This window comes from Cylas formicarius, unplaced genomic scaffold (assembly GCF_029955315.1).
Source record: "Cylas formicarius isolate icCylForm1 unplaced genomic scaffold, icCylForm1.1 PGA_scaffold_12__32_contigs__length_19106922, whole genome shotgun sequence".
Taxonomy (NCBI): domain Eukaryota; kingdom Metazoa; phylum Arthropoda; class Insecta; order Coleoptera; family Brentidae; genus Cylas; species Cylas formicarius.
In genome coordinates this window covers 18101711-18129684 of record NW_026844225.1, presented here as the reverse complement: position 1 = coordinate 18129684, position 27974 = coordinate 18101711, and the positions used below count along the sequence as shown (strand labels likewise).

The window sequence follows — 27974 nt, the reverse complement described above, 5'->3', positions numbered from 1 at the left end:
TGGCAGCCCTGAAATGGTTGATTGCTGTTTGACGTTGATATTATGACGCCATATTTGATTTGGCTGGTGTTTTTGTTTTGTTTAGATAAATGAGATGTGGGCCATTTAGACATTTAATTATGTTTCCCAAAATTTCTCCAATTTATTGGCCGATTTAGGCTTTCAAGGGAATAGATTCTTCTCATTGTATCTAGATTTAGTGTGTTTAGTTATGTATGAGGGATGTACATTTAAATTATATGCCAGTGGATTGACATGGAGGACTATGCATTATACCAGGCTATGCAATCGTTTAAACCTATACAAAACGATGGGTTCTATTTGGACTTTCAAAAAGGCGACATATTTCAAATATCAATTCCATCTCCTTATGGAAAACTAAGGGAGCCCTCTTTACTTTATGCTTATAATAGAAGAACTGGGATTTCTGGGTACATACCAAGTAGGTATTTTAATGATTTAAGTTGATTTACTGATCTCAATAATATAAATAAATTATAAAAAATATATATTTGTATTTATGTGTGGTTTTTGATTTATTTTAGTTGAGTATGTCAAATTGTTGGGTTCAGAAGTTAACAAGAAAATTCACCATCCATCTGAATGTGGAGTGCCAGGTAAAAATTTCAATTTAAGAACCATTTTTTTATATATATGCAGGTTATTTTTATGTAGTGGGTGGTAGAGAGTTCTTATAAACATAGTTATATTTGTTGTGGAAAAGACATTCATGATGTTTTTACTGTTCATGTATTTCAGATGCAGTTACTAAAATAGCAGAACACAAATTAGAAGACATTTACGTCCTGACACCAATACTCTGCAGGCATTGTAAGTATAAGTTATTTACTGCATTACTGCTACTGCAACCCTGTCAACATTGTTGCCATTTTGTTTAAAATCACTACTGTTATTTGGTGATTCTGAAAGGGGCAAAATACTCATGAATAAATGGATTCTTCAATTGATCATTCATTAAAAGTAAAATTGAAATCACACTATGATAAGTAAGTAAGTAAGTAATAATAGCTGCATCTGGTCCAAGGGATGCCAGTACACATTCTCAACAGCAAAGTACCCAAAAGGGAATAACACTTGCACTATTCATTCTATATCATCAATTCCCCTCGTCCATTTTGAGACAGCTTAGGTTACGAAGGTGTTCAGAAAACTGAATTTCACATAACTACTATAAGGTGCACATTATCCTTTGCTAATTGGGTCCCTGCCCCTTATCCTGGGCCAACAACAAATTCTTTTATGAAGTCAATTAAGTACAGCTTGATTGATAATTAAATTGTGTGCCATTTGTGCCTTTGATATTTGGTATTGGTGTGTAACCTGGTAGATGGTATTTATTGACTCAAGCACCTCATAGAGATGCTCACTCTATGTTCATGCATATAGCTCGTGGATATATGGGAACGTCGTGATATGTTTAAGCACCATTTATTTATCTAGATCTTGCAGAAAATTCCTCTAATTGAATTGAATTGACTTGGACCAAGTAATGTCGACGGTTTCATTCTGAGTGTCAAGTTGCAAAAATAGTCATCTTCTTTCAATTTTGTGACCAGTACTTTTGCTATAATTTCAGTTAATTGATGGAGTTAAATTAGCTAATAAATTCTGAAATTATGCGGGTGACTGATGTAACCTGTAGACACATAAACTGTAAATAAATTGTGTGGTCTGATTACTCCAACTAATTTATTCGTTTTATTATACTCTTTAATTCTGCTGTATCCTTAGAATGAAATATTACGGCGTTTCAGGATTGTGGTTTCTGATTTTTGATAATTAACACAATTTTTCGTCTTTTTTGCAGTTCCGCTTTAACAACATAGGCTTATTTTCATTTTATTATTTTTCAAAAACTTGGGGAGAATGTGTAAATTATTGGATTTTTTATACGCTTCTTGTAGATAAGAAATGTTGCCATATAGTTTTGGTTTTTTAGACATTCTGGTACCTACCAAGTATTAATTTAATTAAGTCACCGTATCACCTTGGGAAATATCCCAGAAACAAATCGTAATATAGATAAGAGCTATCTCCATGTGTATAGATATTGCTTTTTTTTTTCGCGCAAAGCTTTATCGCCATTTGTAAGTAATTCGAATAAAAACTACTAAGAGTAATTTATTGCAAAGATATAACAAAACACATTACCTACTTTGTTGTATTGTTTATGTGTTGACGTTGGAATTGCAGTATAAACAAAGTGAAGTTATTTGTCTCTAGACTGGTTTGTTTCAGGATTTAGAAAAGTGAAATGCCAATTTCGTAATATCGATGGGGCAATTTTATTGCTTTTTTCACTATACTACAATAATCGTCTTTTCTGATAAATAAAAATAAACTGACTGTAGCTAGGGAACTCCATGTTAAATTAATTACTAAAATATTCGGCCATTTACTAGACGTTGCATTCAGAAAATATCCGAGTTTACGCAAAAATCGCGTTGCCAATTTGTATCTTCTTCGGATTTAGCGGGCGATATATCTTATCTCAGCGTTAGGCAAGTTTACAGTTTCAGATTGTTTTATCGACAAAGATAAACTTTCCGCAATACCTGCGAAATTTTATACCTAGTCTAGAAGATGACACGAGATTTCGGTCTGAACGGAAGTGACGCAATGCTCTGTAAGAAAATCTCCAGAGGAAATTAGTTTTGGTTATTTTTTATGAGAAGTAATTAAATGGTTTTCTGGAGCAAAAATTAGACATTAAATTATTTGGACAGCATACCAAGATTTTGGTCGCAAAAAATAAAACACAGCCTGCAGCCATCAAGATTTCGTAGTACAGAAAACATGTATATAGACAGTTTTGGTTAGTCAAAATAATTTAGAACAACCCAGTATGACATTAATTGTGGACCATACGTTACTAACCAACTAGCCATTTTGGCTGATCGAATACATTTTTCCGTTTGAAAAATAATACCTGCCTAACGGGTTAAATGACATCCATTTTTATATTTCTTCGTAGAAAATTTGTTTCGAATAAAAAAATCCTCATTGAACGTCCAAAAATAAAAAAATATGTAAAATGGTTCTTCTGCTTTAAGATGCAGAAGGGCATTTGGCATGAATCACAATTACAACCTTATAAGAAATATTATTTTGAGGATCCTTTTAATTTAGAAATAATGTGGGACCTAATATCTTCCCCACGCATTAGGTTGGCCTGTCCAATATTTCGGATTTTCCAAAAATCGAAAAATAAATTATAAACGTCTCTGCTACAATAATTTACTTTCAAACGACTGATATGTAGCGACCAATGAAGAAACGACTGCTTTGGTATGATGAGTTTAGGTGTTTTCAATGCATTATGTGCTTTTTAGTCAAATAAGCATATTTAAAACATGATTCCAAAATAGGAGCTGCAAAAAGTGCCTAATATAAAACTTGCAAAAAAGTGGACTAGTTGAGATTTCACGGACACAGGCCGGGAATATGTTAAATCAGTCAGGAAATTTTTGTTGTTGTTGAAAAAGAATTCGTCCGCGAATTGAGCCCAAATTACGTTGATTTTTTATTTCAGGCAAGGACTATATATGGGGTCAGGGACTGATAGGATTTAAATGTAAAGGTAAGTCCTACAATGTCGAATTTAATTGATATGGTGGAACGGGATATAAAAGAGTTTTAAATTCAACCCGGCCAGTGGTGGGTGGTGTGTTTTTTTGTCCCAATCAATCGCTCGCGTACAACAGTTCCGAGAGATTAACACGAAAGATGTTGCCGTACCTAATTAATCGTTACCAAAGCGAGTCGGATATGAATTTTGATCAGCGACCCCGATCACCTTGACGTTCAACCATGGTATTTTTCGCGCCAGACGCGGCAACAGCGAACGGAACGTTTTATCAAGGCCACTTCTCATGCTTTCAAACATTTATAGCTTCTTAAAACTAGATAATGGAAACCGGTAATTCGGAAGTGCTTATTTGGGAATTTTTAGGCTACCATTTTTTTTTGTTACTTTTGAAATAATCATGGCTGAGGGGACGACAAACAAACTATAATTAAACGGTACAACGATAAGGGAACGTATTAGTTTTTTTTCGTATACAAATATTTAAAAATGAATTGAACATTTCTCCCACTCCGACAAAAACTTTGTGATTGATTGCAAACCGATTGCGAACAGGTACAAAGTTGTATTATTTTCAACCTAACCTAACTTTATCGTCATTACAATGTATATTCTTGCCTCTTTTTTTTTAATTTACCGTAGTACATAGTTTGTTAGACAATAATTATTATGCGGAATCATTTGGAACTATTAATTGCAGATCATTTTCATTTTTCTACCTAGATGTTCCATGAAAATAAATTCAGATTTCAATGAATTCCACCTCTAGGTACAAATGATTTTTAAATCACCAGTTGTGTAATTGACACGCGCTGTGACATTCTTTGTAATAGAAAATTTTTGAGCGCATGACCTAACTTCAGACATATTTTTTGGGCACTTTTACAAATTTATAAGCAGTACATACCACCTGAACTTTTAGTTCTTATTTATTTTGATTTTTACTAAAATACTATTTCCAAAACTGAAACGTCAGCAAGTTCGATTTATAAACAACCAACGCAGGAGAAATCCATAAGTTTTGTAGATAGTACAAACTAAATATCCATATTTTGAGGTTTGTTGGTTCTCTTCTTCGCAGCGACGATTAAATTAAAGCCTGACGTTTTAATTGATTAATTTTTAGATTCGATCCCATTTCCCGTTTCAGTAGTAATTAAATAGACTATTCTTCGATGTATTTTTCATTTAGCTCCTGCAGGACATCCTGTATAGTGATGTTGTCGTCTTCGTTTCCCGCTTTAATAAGTGGCGGAGATGGAAGCTTTTATCTGCCCGAGTGTTTTCGTTTTAAAATTGACATCGGGCCAGTAAAGTCTTAACCACCCCTCCAGGGTTGCCTTCATGCATATTAAAATTTCTCCCTCTTTGGAAACCGTCCAAACCTTTCGCTCTCGTCGTTACCTTCGTCTTGCGACAACGTGTCAGTATTTTTACCCAGGTGGGTTTATCCTGCACGAGCGATTATTTGACCCACGTTTTTTTTTGTAGGGTATATCGAATTTCAAGTATAGCCACGCGTCTCCAAACTTTCTCCCAGGTTATCGGCTTGCCGGTGTCTTGGAATCTGCCATTACGAGATAGATATGCCTATCTATTCGACATTTTTGGCGGCGTATAATTTAGATCGGTAGCTAGTCGCACGGAAGGAGTGTTTTAACGCTGTTGTCGTTTCTCATTTTCTCTAAAACGGTTCCCTTATAATTTCCTCGATGTTCTTCGATATTCGCGACGGATCGATACGGTTTCGTCGATGTTTGCATAAATCGTCTTCGAATTTCGCGTTTACATCGACGTCAGCGCATTTTATGCTCCAACCCAGAAAGTACTGTTTAGGTTCGCGTATAATTGTGTCGCCAAAGTCCCGTTTATGAGTGTTTAGCAAAAATAATCGGTTTGGCAACGCCGACGCAGCGTACAAAAGGTTGGTTTTTCGATCCGTTCGACGCTGCCCGACGTTATGAAAAACGGTTGATAAATAAGCTTCGTCAGCTGTTCATTTGTTTTTATTTTTACACTTTGTTTAATCGCCCCCCCCCCCCCCCTGCCCGTTCGCTAATATCCGCGGCAATTTTTTCGTTTCTTCCACCGTTATTTTCCAATAAATTGAAGTTCCGAAGTACACGCTATGAACGTCGGTATTAATATTCAACGAGCACTTAAAAGTGTTAGACAATGATTCATTTTGAATTATTCAGATTTGGATTTACTTCGCGATTAACGCTGTCATAAAAACGAAAATGTTTATTTTTCGTTAATGAATCTGAGGACCAAGAGCCTTACAATAAAGACGTCCGTCCGACTAAAAGAGACCGCATATCCACTGATAAAATTGGTTGTTCTGATTGCCAATACGGGCATTACGGGAACGGACGAGTGGGGTGAAAAGTGTTGCCCAAATATGCATGGTTGCTATGGTAACCACGTAAGGTGGAGAAAATAATTTCAGAGAGGGACAATAAATCATTGCCGTGTGATTATGTAACAATATTAACATTTTAAAAATTCATTATAAATAGTTGAATTAAACAGATTTGACACACTTTTCGAGGTAATACAAACCACGTCCGATGCCTTTGAACGTACAATAGGTAATACTAAGCACAAATACACAAAACAAGAAACAATCACACCCGCCTATGAAACCCGCCTTCAATTTGTTTAAATACACATGAAATGACACTTCGGAATTCAAACCGCCAGGTTCTTTGCAAACTTCACAGTGTTGCGCCATTTTTGCTATGAGTCTTTGTAATACAATATCCAAAAACACTTTCAAAAAGTCACTCTCTTACAATCCATATCACTACTGTTAGAAAAAGGACTATTTGTTATTTTACGTTTCTCACTTGAAATGGAAGCTTGCTTATTTACTATTTTCAAAATCTTGGTTTTCATTGTAAATAAAATCCCTGTATATTTTTGGTCTCTCTAAACCATCCATCTATTATAAGATATACTAGGGTTATATACTGATGCGCCGCAGGCGGGATTGATATTTTCGTAAAGAAGGTAATGATTTATACACACACTCAACTCGTTTTCCCTAAAGATTTAGCTAGATTTAGGCATATTTTGAGAAAATACTGCCGTTAAAATGCCGCATCCCGAACTGGCGATCTGTCAGCAGCCATGTTGGTTTTTTTCCATAGTTGTTTTTAAGTCTCTGTATTATTGACTAAAATGTAAGGTTTTGGCTTCAAATCTACTATATAACATTTGATGGGGGACTCAAATATCTCTGAATAGATAATTCCATTCGGAATTTGAAAATGTAACTAACTATCTGACTGTTATATTTTTAAACCTTTCATTGTGAAATTCTGAACAAACTGTTCAACCTTTAAGTTTTTTTGTGTTCTTTAATAATTTATAATAATAATAATGATACTTGATTGTTAATATCTTGGGTATTATGGAGTCACCAAAATTCCAAGTAAACAAATGACGTAGATTGCCAAGGGTCGTGAGAGTGGCAGGTTACTTTCCGGCAGGCAAAGTTGGTTGTGCAGAAGAAGAAGAATAATAATACATTCGTTTTACTTACCTGGGACAAAGTACTATCTAAAATGAAAAAGGATTTTATTCCACCCAGAAACTCAAAACGGAAAACCACAATTATTTGCTACCAATAATGATATTTGACAGCAATTAGACTATGTGGAAGGGAAAAGAGGCAATCTATTATCTGGCCGAAACTGGCGGGATAAAAATTTGAAAAGCGCGATGTGTTATCTCGGAACTGTAGGAACGCCGCTGTCGTATTACTTTCATTCACCAAACTCGTCTTTCTATTGTATGCAAATTAGTGTGTGCCTAATTTAGGAACGGTTCGTGGTGTGTAGGTCTCCAAAACTGAAATGTGGCATTAATCGGAAACCATCATTGCAATTTATCTGAACTTTACGTAGTTTGTCCGCCCTGTTGAAAGATCCGTGTCATTTTTTATTACTCTCTCGCATTAAGAAAAGGAAATGGATAATTCGCTACAGATTTTCGCCCGTTCCATTCTGTCGAATCGTTTAGATTTTCGAGAGTCGGTTAAGATTAGAACAAGTTAACCTTTACCGCTGTTCGAATAAACGACCTCACCGACCGCGATCGGCCTGAATCGTGAGAGTAAAGCAGCAACACTGTCGCGAAGCCGATATGAAGCCGGCTCGAGCATGCGCTTTGGGTAGTTGATCGTACACGATGTGGTGTGGAGCCAGCCGTGATGGGTCAGTTCCGAGTTCCGCTGTCAGGTGGTGAGAAGCGCGTAGTTGCGGTCTGGGCGAGCGAGTTGATTTGTCTGTGCACACAAGTCAGACCCAGGAACCAGATAAAATAGACGACGATGACAAGATGAGTGTCGACAAGATCGAGGGCCAGCAGCAAGAGCCTGGAGCGAATCACAAAATGTACACGCGTATGACTGCAGGAGCAGATTCGAAAATTTCTTCGCTGCTGCCTTTGATTAACATTGATGCCGACAACTATATGCTGCGAGGAATCGGCCGACCGGCCTCAATAAATCTTTTGCCAACGACGGACCAACCAGTCCCTCTGGACAACGCAGCGGCTGATGTTGCCGGTGCCGGTACCTTGGCCGTCATCGTCAACGGTTATGCCGAAATGGATCATCTCAATGGCGAAACGGTCTCTAATGCGAGAACTAGCGGCACCCCGCCGTCTACCGCGAAGAGGGACCTCACCGAACTGTTTTGGAGTTCCGACAAGGACGTCATCCCTACGGTTCCGGGTGTTGATAGTTGCGCTCGTATATTTTCGTTCCACCAAATCCTTTGCACTTGTGAGATGTCTTGTTGCTGTAATTGCGGACCTCTTTGTTCCTCAGATTGCCACGCTTGTTTCCACAACTATTGTGTTCGCTTTTTTTCCAACCACGTTTGCCAGAAGGACAACGAAGCGTTACCCCCCGTTACACTAGACTACGACAAGGTAAGAGACCACCGGTATACCTATTTACTTGTCGCGTTATCGTTTTTTTTTTAACGAGTTTCTAATTGGACGGCGATACGGCATAGCCGACCGAACGTTTTATTTATTAAATTCTCATTTAACGTGTGTTCTTAATGTTCATTCATTTAATACACATTTCGCCTCTCGACACTTGATTTTTATTTTATTTGGGAAAAATACAGCCACGGATCATCGTTCACAAAAACGCGGGTGGCAGAATTCCGCCTGGGTGAAACGAGTTTCCCTTAAAACACGCCGTGAAATAAAACTAACTCTCTTTGGTTTTTGTCGTCCGTTACATTCGAATGGACTTCTCGAGTGTAAAAGGCTCAGCGAAATCTCGCCCGTTCGGTTTGGACGCAAAACCAGTTCGAGTTTCTCGATTATATTTGCATTTTCGGTTATTTGGTAATTTTGTTTTTTTCTGGCCTTTAATTTGAACCCTCCGCGGTGGAAGGAAGTTTTCCGCCAATGCCCATTGAAATCGTCGGCGTTTCCGTCCGTTATCGAATCGTTCATCAACGCGCCGCGCCGACGATTGTCGTGTACGCCGGATTTTGTATTCTGTGATTTATTTTGGAACGTAGGTAATTCGCATGGAATTTAAATTTCGACGCCCGTAAATTAAATAGAGTCGAATTTTGATTGCAATTCATTTAGCAATTAGCAATTCAAAACCACCGACGGCCGAAAGAAAACTAAAAAACGTTAACATAATTCAACTTCCATTATTAAAAAAAAAACAACGCCTGGTTTTTAAGATGTTCGGTTTATTTTATTTTAGGCACGTACGTTTATAATAAAAGGGGGTGTGTCTAGCTGCCTATACCGAACGTAATTATCCGATGTGGTAAAAAAAAACGCGTAGGTGGGTAAATTTTTGATGCTCGAAATATGGCTTCGACTTGGACGTCCGCCATGTATCTACGAAATATAATTTTTAAATGCATTTTAAAAGTAATTATTTCGGCCCTTTTGGACACCTTACCCCCATCAGAGAGGTCGTTTTGAATTTGAATATAGGTTGGTGGTCCACAGTTTTCAATTTTTGGACGTTGATTAATTTTATCTCGCGATTTATTGACAGAAATAGCTTTCGCTTCGCACCTTAGCGGATTATTTATTTAGCCGAAATTTATTCGCTCCCGAAAAAAAAAATATATAACACAGAAACGAAAATCTGTAGGAATAAATTTTTTTGAACGCATCTTGTGCCAAAATCTTATTAAATAATTTTAGATGTGACCATTTTTTCACTTTGAACTTATTTCTGGCCCGCTTCAGTCTTATTTTAGACTTTTTGATGATCGAGTTTTTTGCCAACTTTCGAAACATGACAATCTAGTTGGAGAATAAAAAAATCGGGCGTTATGCGAAAAAAAAATGGAGGGATAAGTTGGAAACCTTAAACTTCACAAGGCACGTTTGTCATTTCTTTTAGTTGCCGTTAGTAGTATATGCAGCAAGTTTGATAAAATTTTATCGAAACAAAAACAAACCAACAAAATGCCCTCCGAAAAGCTATTTAGCCTTATAGAATAGCAAAGAATATTACATCTTAAAAGTGACACTTTCCGCGCACTTGATCCGTGCACAATTAAGAGTTTTAAAGTTGGACGTAGAAAAAGGCTATTTAGGAGATGGGATAGCGTTATGGAGTAGCGAAGAATCTTTAAGAAAGTTTAAAGATTTGATTAGAATTTGACATATTAGTGACACTTTCCGCACGCTTGATCCGTGCACAATTGAATATTTTAGAGTAGGGCTAGAAAAAGGCCATTTAGGAGGTGCTATGGCGTTATAGAAGAAATTTTTAAAGAAGTTAAGAGATTTGGTTGGTTTTGATTAAAGTTTGACGTCTTATAGAGTCACTGCGTACGCTTAATCTGCTCACAATTGAGTATTTTAGAGTGGCTAGGAGAAAAAAGCTGTTTGAAAGTTTAGAGCTTTGGGCTTTTAAATACTTTCCACACGCTTGCTCCGTGCATAAGTGGTGAGTAGGAAAAAGCTATTGAGTAACGAAGAAGCTTTTAAAAAAGTTTAGAGATTTAAACTGACATTTGGTGCTGCTTCATATTTAAAAAAATAATTCTCTACACGGTTAACCATTGTTGTTGTCTAATGGCGCCCGTCTTATTTAGTTGCGAAGGTAGAAATCATCGGCGTCTTGAAAACGGATCCGCAGGTTTCGAATTTCTCAAATATAGCGGCGGCTCGCGCGAGTGTTAACAAGCGTAAATGTATTTGATATTTTTTTGATTGCCACGAATGAAGGCAGCCGCTGGAAAAGTTGCAGAGCATTTATTGGAGGCGTAAACATTAAACTAACGATGGCGTCCAGAGTCTGTTACTAAAATAAATTACAGCTAATTAAATATTTTTGCGCGTGTAACGCGATGTGGAAGAACTTTTGCGAGCAGAGAGGCAGCGACAATCGAATTAACACTTTGTTAACAAATCGAGATAGTTTTCTTTTTCATTTTTCATTATGGAATTTCGGGGTGTACGTTTAAGGTACCGGGAAGCTGATGTTATTCGCTTTGTTCGACTTGTTATTTGTGAACCGTTCTCGAATTGTTTTCTGGGACTCCTTACATTGCGCAGAACTGTCCGCACTTTAACATACAAAAAGTAATAAGCTTCGTTTTGGTTTCATGTTCATTTTCCGAATATCTTCCGTGGCTTTTCTGGGCGTTTCGTTTTGTGCAGGGGTTATTTTTCAATCAAATCTCGTGCTAATTGGTTAGTAGTTAAGCAATCTAAGAATAAATAAATACATAAATCAAGCAGTGAAAAATGCATTTTTTTTAATTAAATTAGTTTATTAATTTGTTTTAATGCAACAAAATATAGAAAGGGCTCATCTGTTAATTACCTACACACAGTATTTTTTGTTTTTTTATGTTGTTGCATTAAACCAATACGCCAATTATCCTGTTGGCTTCCTCAGAGCTTCACTGAAACGCATTTTACTCGGTACCTGCTTTTATATTGTCTGAGGGGGGGCGGAGCTAAATGAAGGGCATAAACACCATCTCGGACGATTGATTCCCATATTGGTGACAGGTAAAGACCTGAGTCTCGGTTAAGATTGTTAGATTGCTTACAGATTTCTATAGACTCTCGGATTTTTTATTGCTAGAAGAATTGATTACATACACGAAACGTCAGCAATTTCGACTCAGCAAAAACCGACGCAAGAGGGATCCAGAAATTTTACAAAAGATAAAAATGTTTTCAGTAGTAAAAATAAACCAGAATGGTTTTGTATACGTTTCGTTTTTTGCAAGGTTATTTTAAAATTATATCTCGTTAAAATTAGCATAATTATTGTACATTAAGTACACGAAATACCTAAAGTAAAAAGTGAAAAGATACATTTATTTAAATTTTTTATTAAATTAGTTTATTAATTTGTTTAAGTGGAACAAAACATAGAACTGACTGGACCGTATTATTAATCTGCACTTAATCAATAAATATATATATATAATACATAATCAATTCAATCAAATCATTTTATTATTAAAAGCATTATAATAAACTAATTTAATGAAAACATTAAATAAAACTTTTTCACTTCTTAGTTGAAGTATTCCATGTATTTGTTTATTTCTTAGTTTGTTTAACTGCTTCCGAATACAAACATAAAAACATAGCAACATAAAGTAATTTTCATTATATCTACTGTTCAGATTAATTTCATTTTTTTTTTTGGCTTCTCCGGACGTTCTTTTTCTGTAGGGTTTATTTTTAAACGAAATCTTGTTAGAGTTAGTATAATTATTGTTCCACTCAATTGTCTAGGAATAAACAAATCCATAAAATAACTAAAATAAAAAGTGAAAAATATATTTTAAAAAATAATAATAATGATTTTATTAATTTGTTGTAATGCGGCAAAATATAAAAAAACACTCAGACACAAATTCGTTAGTCCAGAAACGGTTCTAAAATAACTGTTGATTTCGTATCGGCAAGTCGAACGATGCCAGAAGAATCAAAGTAATACAACGTCGTAGATTCACATTAGATCTTCAATTAAAAAAAGTCCCCTTTAGTGTGTTACTTTCCCGATTCGGTATTATTTGTTTAAGTCACGGGAGAATTTCATAGCGCTGATTATCTATAGTAATTATACTTCGCTTAAACTTTTAGTAAATTGCAGTGGGCAATAATAGGTGCACATGCGCGATTCGGCGGAGGGACTCTGGGTTTTTGTGTCTGATGAAGTTGAGGATCGCCAGCAAGGCCGGCAATGGGCGAATGACCCCAACAATCTTGCTCGGCGTAAAGCGAAAGGTTTTATATCGATTGGTTCAGGTGAAATCACAAAATCAGTTATCGAGTAATATTAATTTTTAATACCCAAGTTTTATAACTAAATCAAGTGAAATTTGTTACTTAGGGGATTTTAATTTTTTTTTTGTGATATCTATTTAATTATTTATTTATTTATTTATTATTTTATATATGTATGTTTTATATTGTAAAATTTAATTACGCAATTATGGTAGCAATATTTAAAGGCTGGCGGGCCAAGCACCAATTATTAAGCAATTCTTTTAAAAATTATTGCAGAACAACTTCCCATCATATTTGAACAATATGCAGTATTTTTCGGCTCAACAATACGGCCTCCTCAAAAGCAAGACAGAATTAGCGCTAAATAAATAAATAAAATTGATGGACATAATAATAACAAAACAGTAAGTCGACTTTTAGTGTTTTTATTAAAAAAAAATAACGCTGGGGTAAATGGCAAGCCTGAGTGCTTATTTTTATCCTGTTTATCAGGAAGATCACAATCGGTGAGATTTGTTGAGTATCTCAATAAAGAATAAAGTGTGCGGTCCTAGGACCGATCCTATTAAATATTTCCATGAATAATTTATGCAACTGTAAATTAAAGGGGTTAATTTTTGCATTTGCTAATGACGCAACACTTCCATATGTGTGTGACTTGATGAAGTATTATGGAAAATTGTAATTTGAGAAATGCATATCATTTCACTTAACTTATAATAATTTACAAACTTAAGTATAATCCTTCTTACTGCGACTGTCAAATTATAGAGCAAACAGTATAGTATAGAAGTATACTTCGGCCAAAACGGATTGCAAAAATCGGGTTGCTGTAGTTGACAAAAAACTCTCGTTTATTTTATCAACAATTAAATATGCTGCAAAATTGTTAGACCCTTGTACTTTACGTTGGCTCACTCGGTATATATGATTGGTGTGTGGGGGATTGTGGATAAACAACTTTAAATGTCTTAAAAACTATCCAGAACGCTTTTGTTAGAGTAATTAAATTCGAACCCAGGTTTAATCACACTCGCGCACTCTTTTGTTCTCATAACATTATAAAAAATTCAGGGATATGTTCTTCGATGCATTAGTTCGTAAGCATTTTGAAGATTTGGTTGATCAATGTATGAAAAACTTACGGTTTCCTATATCAAAGCTAGAACTACTAGTACAAATAGTTTTTACTGCACTAGGTCATATTGAAAACCCAAATTTTATAACTAAAACTAGGTAAGCCAAAAGAAAACTCCACCACAGTCTTCCCCGCCAACTCGTATTCCGAAACCTTTTTTAATGGAGATTTATTTCGAAATTACGGAATTTTATCTTCAGTCACTGGTGGTGTGTAAGCAGAAAAATACAAAATGGTTCACTATTACATTTAAACTGCTTGCACAACATTTTTAGTGACTGAAGATGAAATTCGTTCATTTCGAAACATGTCTGGAATAAAAGCGGTTTCGTAATATATCCTTTTACTAGTTGGCGAAGAAGCCTGAGGATCTTCTTTTGGTTTATCCTTGCGCTTCGTACATGTAAATGTAAATTCTTATATTGATTATATATCCTTATGTTTGCACACAAGCCCACAGATTTTGCAGACATGGGGACCACGGGGTACTCATGTACTGACATATTAATTTTTTTTGATACAATAAATTAAATTAATAAATATTTTAAGTTTTTTGTTTAAACAAAAACGCAACGTCGGCCATGCGCGATGCTTCTTCAGTGTTCAGTGTTCTAATTGCAAATGGTTAATGTTCCATAGGCTCTCGCTGTAGGCGATAAACAAACTTTGACCCTGGACGTACTATGCCAATAAACGGTGTAATTGTTCTAATATAATACGACGCGAGCCGGCGCCGCCCAAATACTATAAAAATTAAAAATACAAGCTGTTTTTAGCGAATAATGATCACGTGACGTCTAAAATAAACCCCACAGTTTCCTTTATAAACGCGCGATCCAGATATGCTTCCCTATCGATACCAAGTTGTAAGAAAAACGAAGTTTTCACTGAAGATTTCTTTTTATATGATAAAATTGACTAGCTATTATGACATCTCCACTGAATTTAAAATTTTTAGTTTCTGCCTGCCTGATTTGAAAAATCCTTCGTAGAATTTTCAATTGCATTGATCGAACAGTTAATATCACAAGCGAGACGTAATTTGTATAGGGAAAAAAATCCGTATTATATCCGACATTATCTTTTGCCCCCATGGATACAATATAAACAGTATTCTATTTATCGTTTGCATAATTATAATGCTGATAACAATGATTTTGAAACGCCATCCTCACTTTTATCGAAATGAGGACAATCTTTTTAAATAATATAACAAAATTTTTAACATACAGGAAGAGTTTAAATATCCGAGTTTATTGCCGTTTAAACGATTCGGAAAAAAAGAACCATCTTAATATTCACATCCCAAGGCTGCGGCCGCTGAATCTTGGCGCCGACGTGAAAGGGACATTTTTCAACATTAAAATACCCACGAAAAAATGCTAATAAGAATACGCGGTCTTAACGTATTTTAATCCGAAGCATTTGGAACTGAACTTGGTGATGTGTCGACATGAAAACTAAAAATTCTGCGTTGTTTGAAAAATACATTATTTTAATAAATATGACAGAAACGCTATAGAAAAAAAGTACAGGAATATACAGTAAACTGAAAAATTATATCAATATCAGTAGCAAAATTATATATATATATATATATATATATATATATATATATATATATATATATATATATATATATATATATATATATATATATATATATATATATATATATATATATATATATATATAAACGATTTTTCTACTTGGTGCCTATCTTAATTGGGCATTTTCGGTGTTTTTTTCCCACAGAATCTTTTAATTTCAGGAAAATTGTTTCGATTTGTACATTTTTTAAATTAAAGTACATGCGAAAAAATGCACAAAAGGTGTTACGCTCATGTACGTAAACACAGAAAGGCTACCAAGAATAAAATATAGGTTCTAGTTAACTTGGGCGGATTTTTTAAGAATTACTCAGAATTTCTCAAAAATTTAGTCCAAATTTCTGACATATTTTATGTTTGGTGGCCTTTCAGCGCTTTCGTACTTGTGGAGTTTTTTTTTTATGTCAAGATCTCAGACAGTATTTATAAATGAAAAAAATACTGCTTCAATTTTTGGGACAGTCTGTTAGTTCCTCTTACACTTACTAACATTTATAAGACTTTGAGATATCAATTCTTGATTTGCTAATGCTCAAGAAATTTGTTTTTGAAGCTTTCTTTGTAAATTTATTTGCAGTTTTTGACTTTTTTTATAAATATTAACATATCAAAAAAGTGATATATTCGTTTTTCTACATACATTGGGCTCGATTTATTATTATTTTGGTTTCAAAATCTTTGGCAAAACTGCCTTTGTCAACCTAGTTTGGTACAATGTAGTAGTCCTAAAAATAGTCCGTTATTACCGGAACAGAAAATTCGAAATATTATTAAAACACTTTTCGTTTGAGTTAATTTTATTGTAACGAGACCAGTAAAAACAAATTATTTAGGGTGTCAAAACCCGTAGCACGTGGACTGGTAATAAAGTGTCGCGCGCGACCTCTAGTAAAATAATTAACCGATGAATCAATGCGATTTTTTTTTTATGCGTGGAATACCGATGCAACATTTTAGGCACCGCGTCGTTTCGAAAACAAACCTTGAGCCTTTTTTCATACCAAGACTTCCTTTGATCAAAATGTAATTTTGGACGCGTTCGTAAACAATCAGCAGCCTCACCAGCGTCGATTGAATTCGAAATTATGGGACGAGTTTCGTGCGTTTAGCTAGCAAGCAACCCCTCAAAACTAAAGCTCAAACTGGTCTGCAAGCTGTTATATAAGCCGTCGTGAATTACGCAGCAAAACGCCCAATTTGACCTTGACCATGATCGTTTCACGCGGACTCAGGATACGAGAACTCCCAACTCCGTTACGTCATCGTTTTTTTAAGACTCGAGGAAAATGTAATTTGGACGAATTTGTTTATAGTCGGCGGTTTTTAGGTTTTCGCGGGCGCTAGGGAATTAATGTAGTTCACTTCTCGGTTGGGAACGTTTTCGAAAAGAATACTTACCGTACGAAATCATATAAATATCAATTTGTTTGATGTATTACGCCGGGAACGGGTTTCCGAGGTATCGCTTAATTAAGAAAATGTATTCAAATCCATACTGGCGCCGAAGAAGAAAACTGAGCCCCGAGTTTAAAATAAAAATTGTGCATTTGCAATTATTAATGTAAATAATTGCTTTAATATACCGTTTACTTAACAGTACGTTTTGTTATTAGTAAATAACGAAGTACCTTTATTTAATTTAGATTAATTAACCAATATCGTTCTTTAGCAGCTTAATTTTTGGAAAATCATGAATAAAATTTAAAATTTTGGGGTATGGTCTGTTCATAGATATAAGAAAGTGACCAATTGCTTTTGAATGGGATTATCCAAGGATGGTCATTAACATACAATGCAACAAGATTATTACCTAAAGTTTCGGAATTTAAATTCAATTAATAGAAAATAATTTTATACCTACTTGTGTTTAATATTCTTTGGTTTGGTATACTACTTAGTTTTAAGCTTATTACTAATCATTCCTATTTCGTGTGTAATACAGCGTGTGCGAATTATTCAAAATATGCGAGTCTAGTGTATCTCAGGAGATGCTCCCGCCCAAATGTAGAAAACACTATTCTATTGAGACTAAGGAAGTTATAAACAACGTTTATTTGACTCTCATTGAACGGAAACGGCCACATTGACGAAAATTCCAACATCAACTGAATGGAAAATTGTGAATAATCCCATTGCCCAATGCCATCCCAATGCCATCAATAAGAGATAAAAGTATAACTATTTTGCATGCAGGCTCTAAAGATGGTTGGATTCCAAATGGACTTTCTCTGCCTGCGAAAAATATTAAAGATTCTTCCCTGGATTACCATGAAGACACCACCGCTGATTTATTTGAAAGTTGGTTTAAAAACAAACTAGTTCCAAACATTCCTCCTAATAGCATCATTGTAATGGACAATGCAAGTTATCACAGTAGACAGTTGACTAAAACCCCTTCCTCATGTGATACAAAAGCAAAAATCCAAAACTACGTGTATAATAACGACATTTATTTTCACGAATATTATACCAAAAAGCAATTAATTGAGGTTCTACAAAGCCTACCTACCTACAAAAGGAAAACGTCTATAATAATTATGCAAAAAATCTAGGGCCAACAGTTTTAAGGCTTCCACCTTACCACTGTATATTTAATCCCATTGAACATGTTTGGCACCAACTGAAGTCTGCCATTCGTCGTAACAATGTTTTTGCCCGTGTTGTTTGCCCAATGTCCTCAAACTTATAGAAACCGACGTTTTTAACATCCCTCCACAAAGTTGAGCAAATTCTGTTAAACATATAGAGAAGGCAGAACAATCGTATATCCACATTGCAAATAATATAGAACAAATAATAATTAGAACAGGCGATGACAGCGATAGTGATACTGATATATTATGCGAATAATTTTAAGTAATTTAAGTAGGTAATAAAAATAGTTTGTAATTTTATTTTAGATTTAAACATAAATACATATATAAATAAATAAATATTGTTTAGTATCTTTCCTAACAAAACCCCAAATAATTAAATTCCAAGCAAAGCTCGAACCTGTTCGGCCATATTTCATTCTTACAGTTTGCCCGGGTCTTTCCTCAATTCGTATCAGTTAGTCACTTTCTTATATCTATGAACAGACTTTACCTAGAGTTGCATTTTTTTTTAGCAAAAATGTGTTGCGAACGAAGTTCTACGCCGTTGAGTGGCTGTAAGTTAGGACAAGACCGATGTTGTCATCCAATAAAACATCCTAACCTGTCCAACATCGTGGATAATTTAAATATTTATTAGATATTGTTGATGGCCTTGGAGAAGTAAGGACAATCGGCTTCTGCGGCGGTTTTAGGCAACCCTTCGCCGAATAAAATCTGCCACTGGCGTACCGTTTTTGAATATCGGGAATCATGGAAAAATACTTGATTTAATATAGTAATTGAGGCCCCGCTTAATCTATGAACTACACTAAATCAATCAAGTTTTAATACTCCGATGCGCGATAGATGGCTACTTTTTTAAAACTGCCTTTAAGTAGATTATGTTATCTAAGTATTTCGTTAGAAAATGTGGAAAGTAAGCACGTTACATAAGAATTTCTAATCGGACTTCGGGAAAAAATACGGGGACGGGTCAATCTCGTAATTTCGATAATATGAAATTTTTAAGCCTAATATCGAAAACGCAGAAAATTTGCTCGGACGAAAGTCGGAAACAATTTCGGGACGTTGTTCGAAAATATATATTGATTAATAATTTTCTTGGAGTTTAGCAAACAATATCGCTATCGCGTTGCGAACGTTATACAAAGACCAGTATTAAAATTACAAATTTTGTAAATAAATCCCATTTTCATTCCAACGCGTTGGGAACGGTATTACTGTATACTACGTAGATGTTGCAGTTTCAATGCTACACGTGGAGAATGTTTATTGCACGTACCTACACGTTTTCAAACTGGAAGTTTAATTTAACCATAAACTCGATGTATAGTAATTACTTTTTTAACGATTTAACGTTGCATTAACTAGGGGGGCGTTTATATCATTTGACAAATATTTGTAAAATGTTGATAAAATATTAACGGTTAAGTTTTTAAAACTTCCGAACGGTGCATTGAAAAAATCAAAATTAATTGCTCCCCAATATCGCAGCTTACGATTACTCAGTTTTTTCTTTCGTGTCAAACGCGTCAAATAATCACTTTAAATTACATTTTTATTTCGTTCAAGATAAGAAGCGTTCGATTATTGTTCGCGTTTTTTTTTATGTATGTCTGATGTACGTGCAATTGAGATTAGCGTTTTTTTGTGAATGATTCAGGGTCTCAGAAAATAAATAAAAATATTATCTGAAATATAAATCGTAAACTCTCAACGGAAAATATGTTAGATAAACGATTTTTAATAATAAAGTAAAAATCAACGTATATGGTTTTTAAAAATAATATACTGTACTTTACAATTTACACCGTACCTTAATCAAAGAATATACTTTATCGAAACGGGTGTCATACACAGTTTAAATGGATTCTCGTCGAGTAAAAAAAAAGTCACCCTAGTTCAATTGTGATTTTTGTGAAAAATACATTTGACGTGTTACAGAAATTCGCAAAAGGGATGAAATGTTGTAATACGCAGCGCTAGGCGTCGGGTAACAGCGACATAGTCGCGTTTAATTGCGCCAGTCTTATAAATAGTAGGAAAATTATTTTAAATGCTTTTTTTTCGGTTAACCTAGATTCGAGAATTTATATCCGCGCGAAACGAATAAATCCTTCTTTGTTTCGGAGCCGGCAAACTACATTTAACATCAAATTAAATTAAAAACCTTGACGAATTATTGCTTTCATTTGCATTCTTCGAATAGAAAAAGAAGTTAAAATATATATATTTTTAATTGCCGTTTTGCAGGTCCATAAACTCTAATTGCTCTTATAATCTGCTACAGTATCTTCTAAGTGACGCTTAATAGCTCGGTTGACAATTCCAGTGATTTTAATTTTAACTTACTGCTCGAAGTCGATTCCTTGAAATGACAAAAAGACGAATTACGATAATACATAATATTCGCTATCTCGATTTGACCTTTTTATCAGATCGGTCGAACTCAACGTCCCGCCGAATCTCTACTGCATTTATTATTCGATCAGTCGGCGTTCATTAAAGAAATTCGCAAATAAATTTGAATATTTTTCTCAAATCGTTTTTTTTTTATACATTTCGCGATTAACGATCCGTCAAAATTGTCCGTTTTGTCTACATCGCAAGATTTAAGATAATGCTTTATAAATAGATAGCGATAATTAAAAGGTTATATTGCGATATACAATTTAAGTGTCGAAATCAGTCTCAGAATTATCGCCAGCAAGTCTGCAGTATTCACGCCGATCGAAAAGATGGAAGTGATATTTCGTGTCAAAGCGAATAGGTGATAAAATTTAATGGGTTCCGGGAAAGTAATGTGTTTTTTCTGGAACCATCGCTCTATGTAAAGAATAATGAAGAGCCTTGGAAATTTTGAATGCCTCCTTGTGTCCGACGTATTCGGAGTAAGTGAGTAGTATATCATTGTTAAACACGTGGCTTATAGGTAAATTTAAATATTTGATATTGTAAATTAGATTCGTCTTATCGTCGCAAAATTAAAATGGCGCTGAATAAACAGCTCGTTCCAATTTTTACCTCGATATTTCAACTTCGCTTGATTAGTTAATTATCAGTCGCATTCAGTATTACTTTTTTATCTCGGGAAAATAATGCTTTTGTGATAATTTATAATCGAGCTGAATTGTGGGACGATCTCAGCCGTACGCTGTGGTCAATTTTTTCTCGTGATAGGTGCCGACGTGACCTGGAACACACACACAAAATTTAATTGCCAAATTTCCGAATTAAACTTTGCTAGAGCAATATCACTTTTTGCGAATCAGTTGCCCCTTTTCGTTACTCGTCAGTTTCGTGTTCTTATTGGAAAAATACCGTAACACGTGAAACGTTTGGCATTTTTAATTGGCACCTGTAAAGATAGGTAAAACAGTGGTCCGACAATCGTACACGAAGATTGTACATATAATAGCACTATTTACTATTACATAGTCGAACGTATAAATTAGTGCCGATATATTTAATTGGGCGAAATTAATTAAACGCACGCTGGCTATTAAAAAAAGAATCGCAGGGTTCCGAAGGGGAAAATAATTTTTTTTTAATATATTTCGACATTAAAAAACAAAAAAACAAAATTCAATTTCAATTTTCACTTTCATTGAACTTTAGCTTTGGGCGTGCTGCGTTTCGAGATTTTTTTTATCAAACGACTGGTACCTGGTTTTTGTCTATTTGGACATATATCGATTTTTTCCGTATTTTAAATTGTCGGACCTTTCGAATTGGTTTAATTAATTTGTCGCTTAAGTGGTGGCGGAATCGAAAGAGACTCATTTAGTTTGGTTGAAACCTGCCTCCCATTAGCTCACTTAATGTGGCACTGCGAGCGCGTTGCTATGCGGGACTATGTGCGATGCTTCCTTCTCTCTTGCTTGGGAATTGCCTCACATATTATAACGAAACCAGCGAAAGCGTGCGCTGTTGCCAACTGCTCGATTTCTGTACATAACCCAGCCGTATAGAGCTACGCGCATACGTATTCGAATTAATAATAAATGGATCTGTCCGTTCAGCGTCCTCTCTATTGAGTTGAGTTTCTTTTTTTCAGATTTTGGAAAGTCCAATTTGACGAGGAAAGTGATTGCAGAGTGACCCGCACTTTAAACTAAACCATATAAGGTGTTTTTTATGATTTTGCGCCTCATTTGACTTAAAATTATTAATTTCACTTTAAAAGGGGTCAGCGGTCCTCAAAAGCGGGTAAAATTTGGCATAATATTATTTTTCTCAATTATTTTTTTAAAAATCCAAGTTGCTCCGGGAAAGTTTAAGTTAAATTTACTTTTATTTGATATTTTTCACCCTCTCACAAAAATCGTTCCTGACGGTACAACCTATAATCGATTTTTCGGTGCCATTCATAACATAAATTCAAAACATAAATTTCGACCTCTCACGCTAATAAGCAAGATATAAAATACCAAAATTAACCGTCAAATTTTGGGCCTGTTTTTCATTCCAAAATGTCAAAAACGGCGTTTAAAATGCTGCGTAGGGAGGTTTTTGATAGTCATCAATTCAAATCTTATGTTTTTTTTTAACATCGATAATTTATTTATAAACTGCTTCATAAAACCCGTTTTTTTCTTTTAATTCTATTTTTAAATTCTTAAAAATACTTTCTTGCTTCGGGAAGGTTACATTTTTTACTAAAAGTAAAGGTCGACGAGATCTATCTAGAGGTGTCTCTGTTTAGCCCCAATTAAGTTTTTTCAAAATTGTTGACCGTCTCGCAAAAATCGTTTTTAACGGTTAGCGGTACTGACTATAATCGACTTTTCGGTACCACGCGATAGAATAAATTTCAACGTCTCACCATTGTAAATAAGCGAGACATAAAAATTAATGTATTTAAAAATATTTGTATTGTTTGAAGTTTGAAGTCGCATTTTATAAACACTTTGTAGTTCCGGGTTATTTAAAAAGAAAATTAACTAAAACTCTAATTATCTAAGTTGAAATGCTTTTTGTGTATATATTTGCGACAATTATACTTTTTAATGAATTATCGTTTAGCAACTCGATAATAGGTAATGCCTCCTACGTTATACGCCCGAACCATTATCCTTTGTTAAAATTCGTACTAAAGTGGTTCCAGCCAAGAGCTAGGGTCGATTGGTTTTAGATATTGTTTAATTGCATTTTTTTTTTGAATGAACACACAATACTTAAAAAGCGAGTTGTAATTATTTTTTAATTAAGAGTTTCGACGGCTCCGCTATCGTCTCCAATGTTTTGTAAAGTTCGAAATATAAGGAGTGGTGATTCGAATTTTGATATTTTCCAGCCCGTTTCTGAATGGTCGTCATCGAACGTTGTAGAATGGATAGCCGCCGTCAATCTGTATCCCTATTCGGATGTCTTCAGATGCAAAGACATAAAAGGCTCGGATCTCATCCATTTGGATCGCGAAAAATTAATTGTAAGTCGAAGTTAGTAAGGGCATAATAAAGTAGTTGGAAAAATCGTTCCTATACGTTTGCTTGGCGTCGAAACGAAATAAATGATCCAATCGTATATATATTCGTGCCGTATCGTGTTTATAATTGTGTTTTGTTACACCGGATTGTTTTACCTTTCGCTGAGCAGGTTAGAAATTATACCGTTTTGCACTACTCGGATTAAAATCGCATAAACCGCCTGACCGTCGTATTTTCTCGTTCCAGGGAATGGGCATAAAAGATGAGTTCCACCAAAAAGCCATATTGTCGTGTATCGACGAATTGTTGAACAAACCGGAGGACAATAAATCTCTAGGACCCGAATCGGGGGAATGTAGCACGTCGAACGGCTACCCCCACAATTTAACTCAGCATAGTTTTAGTTCTCTCGAGAGATGTGATAAATGCAACAAATACCTTCGTGGCCTTTTACATCAAGGTTTCATATGTCAAGACTGTGGCTTGGTCGCTCATCGGACTTGTGCCGCGACCGGCCTCCCCTCTTGCACCCATCGTCCCATGGACGACGGCAGAACCCATTTCCTCCAGTTTAAATCGTATTTCGGCCAGGGGCTTTGTATGCAGTTCAATATTGCAGAATCACCCGCTCCCAGTCTTCTCATAAAGTGCGCGTCGGAACTCGAGGAGAGGGCTAAGCGAGACGAAACGTTGGAGCTCTACAACTTGTATTGCGCGACACCGCCTTCGGACCAGGTACAAAAACTTTGCAAACAAATCGACGCCGATTTTAAGAGCGTAGACTTGTCTCAATACGGTCCTGTAACGATCGCTGGCGTTTTCAAAAAGTATTTGCGAGAATTGCCGGACCCCTTGATACCAGTCCAGTGGTACGATAAATTTCTGGAAGCGTCGAAAAAACGAAACGACGAAGAATGCACGTCCGTTTTGAGGCAACTGATTTTGGAATTGCCGGAGCACCACAAATACACCTTGAAGTTTATCATGAGCCATTTGTGTCGGATATGTCAGATGGAGTATATGAGGGGCAACAAAAGTCCGCCGACGGTTCTTATTCAAGTTATGTGCCACATTTTTCTGAGACCTCCTTGGGAACGTATCATGTAAGTTTCCATTTCTTCAGTCTTTAAGGGATTTTCGTTTCGAACCTGTTGCGTAACAATTCGGAAAATGTTTTTGTTCGGGAACATTAAAATGCTTTGAAGTATTTTTGATATAGCGCTTTCGCAGGTAAATGGTTTTGACTTGTCGAATGCGGTAGAAATTCTGTGCCGGTCCCATTGGGTAGAGAAGAACTATTCAAAAAAAAAGTTTATATTTATTTTAGTGAAATGCCAAAGTTTTAAAATATTGTTTATGTCTACTTTGCATCTGCCTACACTTTTTTCACACATGTTTTCGTTAAATCTGCAACGCGAGCACATAAGGTGCAGTCTTTGGGTCGAAACCAAGAAAATTATTTGTGGGTCCCAGCTACATAGCCGTAAACCAAACAATGTTCGGACTATCCTTAAGCGTTGAATGGATCTTTTTAAATAAGTTTTCCTAATGTGTTGTATGGAATTTAAACAAACTTAATGATATAGACTCTCCAGCATCCTGCGTGTAACATTTTATACTTTTACCTTATTCATATGCCAGCATACAACCTGTCAATAACTCCCGCATAACCGCGGACTCGTTACTGGAGGGGCCTAATTATTATTATTATTATTATTATTTATTTGTGAAAGCAGAATTTTCGTATTCTAACACCAAACGTATTATTGCAAAGTCTAGTAAAATTTCGCTTTATTTTTAATCAAATGGATCGTGTTTCAAAAAACTTCTTTCCTAAATGTATACTACTCATCGGTATACTTGGCAAAACCTTACACTGTCATAAGTTGGGAAAGAGCAGCGGTTTTGAAACGAATTTTTCTCCAACAAAAAAGGTTAGAGTCATGTTTTTATGACTACGGAAGTGGCAAGTTTTTTTGATCTTATGGTCCTCTTTTGTATAATAAAAAATATAATAAAAAATATAATAAAAAATAAAAAAAAATATATTCGTTTTACTGCTACTTACTATAGTTATTTTGCCTACACCACAAATTTATTTTTTTTAGATGCATTTGTTTGTCAATGACATGTTTTCTTCAGATACTAGGATGGTACATTGGTAGGTCTTTCAAATAAGCAATAATAAAATTTGCCATCCGTATTTCTAAAAGTTTCGATTTTATAGCATTTCTTTCATTTTGAACAGTGGCATACTGCTTTCTATCGAAAAATGGCGGTGCCAGTTGATCCATTTAATTAATTCAACTAATTTGGAACTAATTGGCCGGTAGTTGCGATTTGCTTATATAAGTACCGGCTTAATTAAAGCTAAGTTTAGGAGTTTTGGAATGACAGCACGCTTCATGGAATTATTTACTAAACAGCACGAAACTTGGAATTTGGCTGCTATGTTGTTTAATTTTATTGATGTTTCTAATAACCCATTAGGTGTCACAGGGATTAGACGCATTGTCTGATTATTTCCTTTGATATTGTTTTGATGGAGTGGGATTACAGTTATCAGAACTTCTGGGAAATCTGGGGCACATTTCTATTAAATTGCTTGTCTATGTGTATTAGTCGCGCGGCGCTTTGAGCGCGAAAGGCAATAATTTTTTCTTTAATTCCAGTCAAGTAGTGTACAACACGCAGGCGCATAATCGAATCGTCGAGATCCTTCTGTTGCACTGCGATTGGGGTGAACGTTTGCCCGAATTCGCTTCGGCACCGGCGATTCCTCCTAGAAAGGTGTCAGGTCGTATGGGTCGTCTTCCGGAATCCAGTTCCTCGATGGCGGAAAAAGATCGAACGAACAGCGTGTCTCTACACGACGCGGAATGGTATTGGGGCGACATAAAGCGCGAAGAAGTGAACGAAATGTTAAACGACACGGTAGATGGAACTTTTCTCGTAAGAGACGCGTCTAGTAAAGGTGGCGAATACACTTTGACCCTTAGGAAAGGTGGTGCCAACAAACTAATAAAAATATGCCATCGGGACGGGAAGTACGGTTTCACGGAGCCGTTTATTTTCAACTCCGTGGTGGAGCTGATCAACCACTTCAGGACCGTTTCCTTGTCGCAGTACAACACCTCGTTAAATATTAAACTTTTATATCCGGTCACGAGAAGCAGCCAGGAGGAGGAGATGGCGAAAACGGAGAAAATCGAAAACCTCGCGGATCGGCTGGCGAAAGTGAACACGAGTCTGTTGGAGAAGCAAAGGGATTCGGAAAGGGTGTCGAAGGATTTCAACGAAACGTCGCAAGAAGTGCAAACCAAACGGCACGCGTTGTGCGCTTTGAAGGAACTCGTCAAGGTGTTCCAAGAGCAAACGCTCATCCATCAGAAATACCAAATCGAAGCGCAGCCGCACGAGATCAAAAGTTTGGAAATAAATTACGATTTGCTCAAAGAACGGCTCTCTATGATGAACGAAAGTTGCGAACAGCTGGAAGAGATCTTGCAACGCAAGGAGGCTTACAATAGGACGCTGGAGAGGGAATTGACCTCGTTGAAACCGGAGATACACAGTTTACGCAGAGAACGGGAGAAATGCATTAGGTGGCTGCAACAACGTGGATACTCGTCGGCCAAATTAAATCAAATCCTGAATCGGAATATCGAGGAAACGTCCGGGGAGGTGGAAATCGACACCGACACTTTGCCCCACAACGACCCCAACACGTGGTTGATGTTGCACTGTTCGCGTTTGGACGCCGAAAAATTGTTGGAAGGCAAACGAGACGGTACATTTTTGATTCGAAAGTCGAGGAATCTATTCAAATACGCACTGTCGGTGGTGTGCAACGGTAGCGTCAACCACTGCATCATCAACGAGACGAATAAAGGGTTGGGGTTTACCGAACCGTACAACATATACCCGACGTTGAAAGACTTGGTTTTGCATTACGCCACCAATTCGTTAGAAATACACAACGACCTTTTGAATACGGTTTTGAAGTATCCGATCGGTGCCACGCAAGCCGGCTACGCGGCCCGCGATAATGTCTACGTGTATTAAATTAGCAAAGTCATGTGATAAGAAATGCTGTGGTGACTGTCGATTCCGATTTTGTGATGAATTTAAATTAAAGCAGAGTTCTAAAAAACAAGTTTCACTTACATTTCGAAAGTTATTTACGCTCGGGATCGATTTATGACGTCGATAGGTATAAATCGTTTGCCAGGATTTAAATTGACTGTGATAGTGTACTAAAGAGTTTAAACATTGAAACTACATATATATATATATATATATATATATATATATATATATATATAT

The 27974-nt window shown here is 35.8% G+C and overlaps 1 protein-coding gene across 2 annotated transcripts; it reads left to right on the top strand.

Annotated features, from left to right (window-relative positions):
• Positions 1 to 44: 44 nt before the first annotated feature.
• Positions 45 to 27960, top strand: LOC132695525 (phosphatidylinositol 3-kinase regulatory subunit alpha). 2 transcript variants are annotated; one of them, XM_060659824.1, is made up of 8 exons: positions 45 to 442; positions 546 to 617; positions 760 to 831; positions 3554 to 3601; positions 8445 to 8548; positions 23516 to 23650; positions 23895 to 24751; positions 26321 to 27960. In XM_060659824.1, exons 1-8 carry the CDS (start codon positions 256 to 258, stop codon positions 27711 to 27713), a joined length of 2868 nt encoding a protein of 955 aa, XP_060515807.1. In that variant the 5' UTR covers positions 45 to 255; the 3' UTR covers positions 27714 to 27960. The 2 variants fall into 2 exon arrangements, with proteins under 2 accessions (XP_060515807.1, XP_060515805.1); XM_060659822.1 differs by lacking the exons at positions 45 to 442; positions 546 to 617; positions 760 to 831; positions 3554 to 3601 and having other exon boundaries at positions 7824 to 8548.
• The last annotated feature ends 14 nt before the right edge of the window (positions 27961 to 27974 follow it).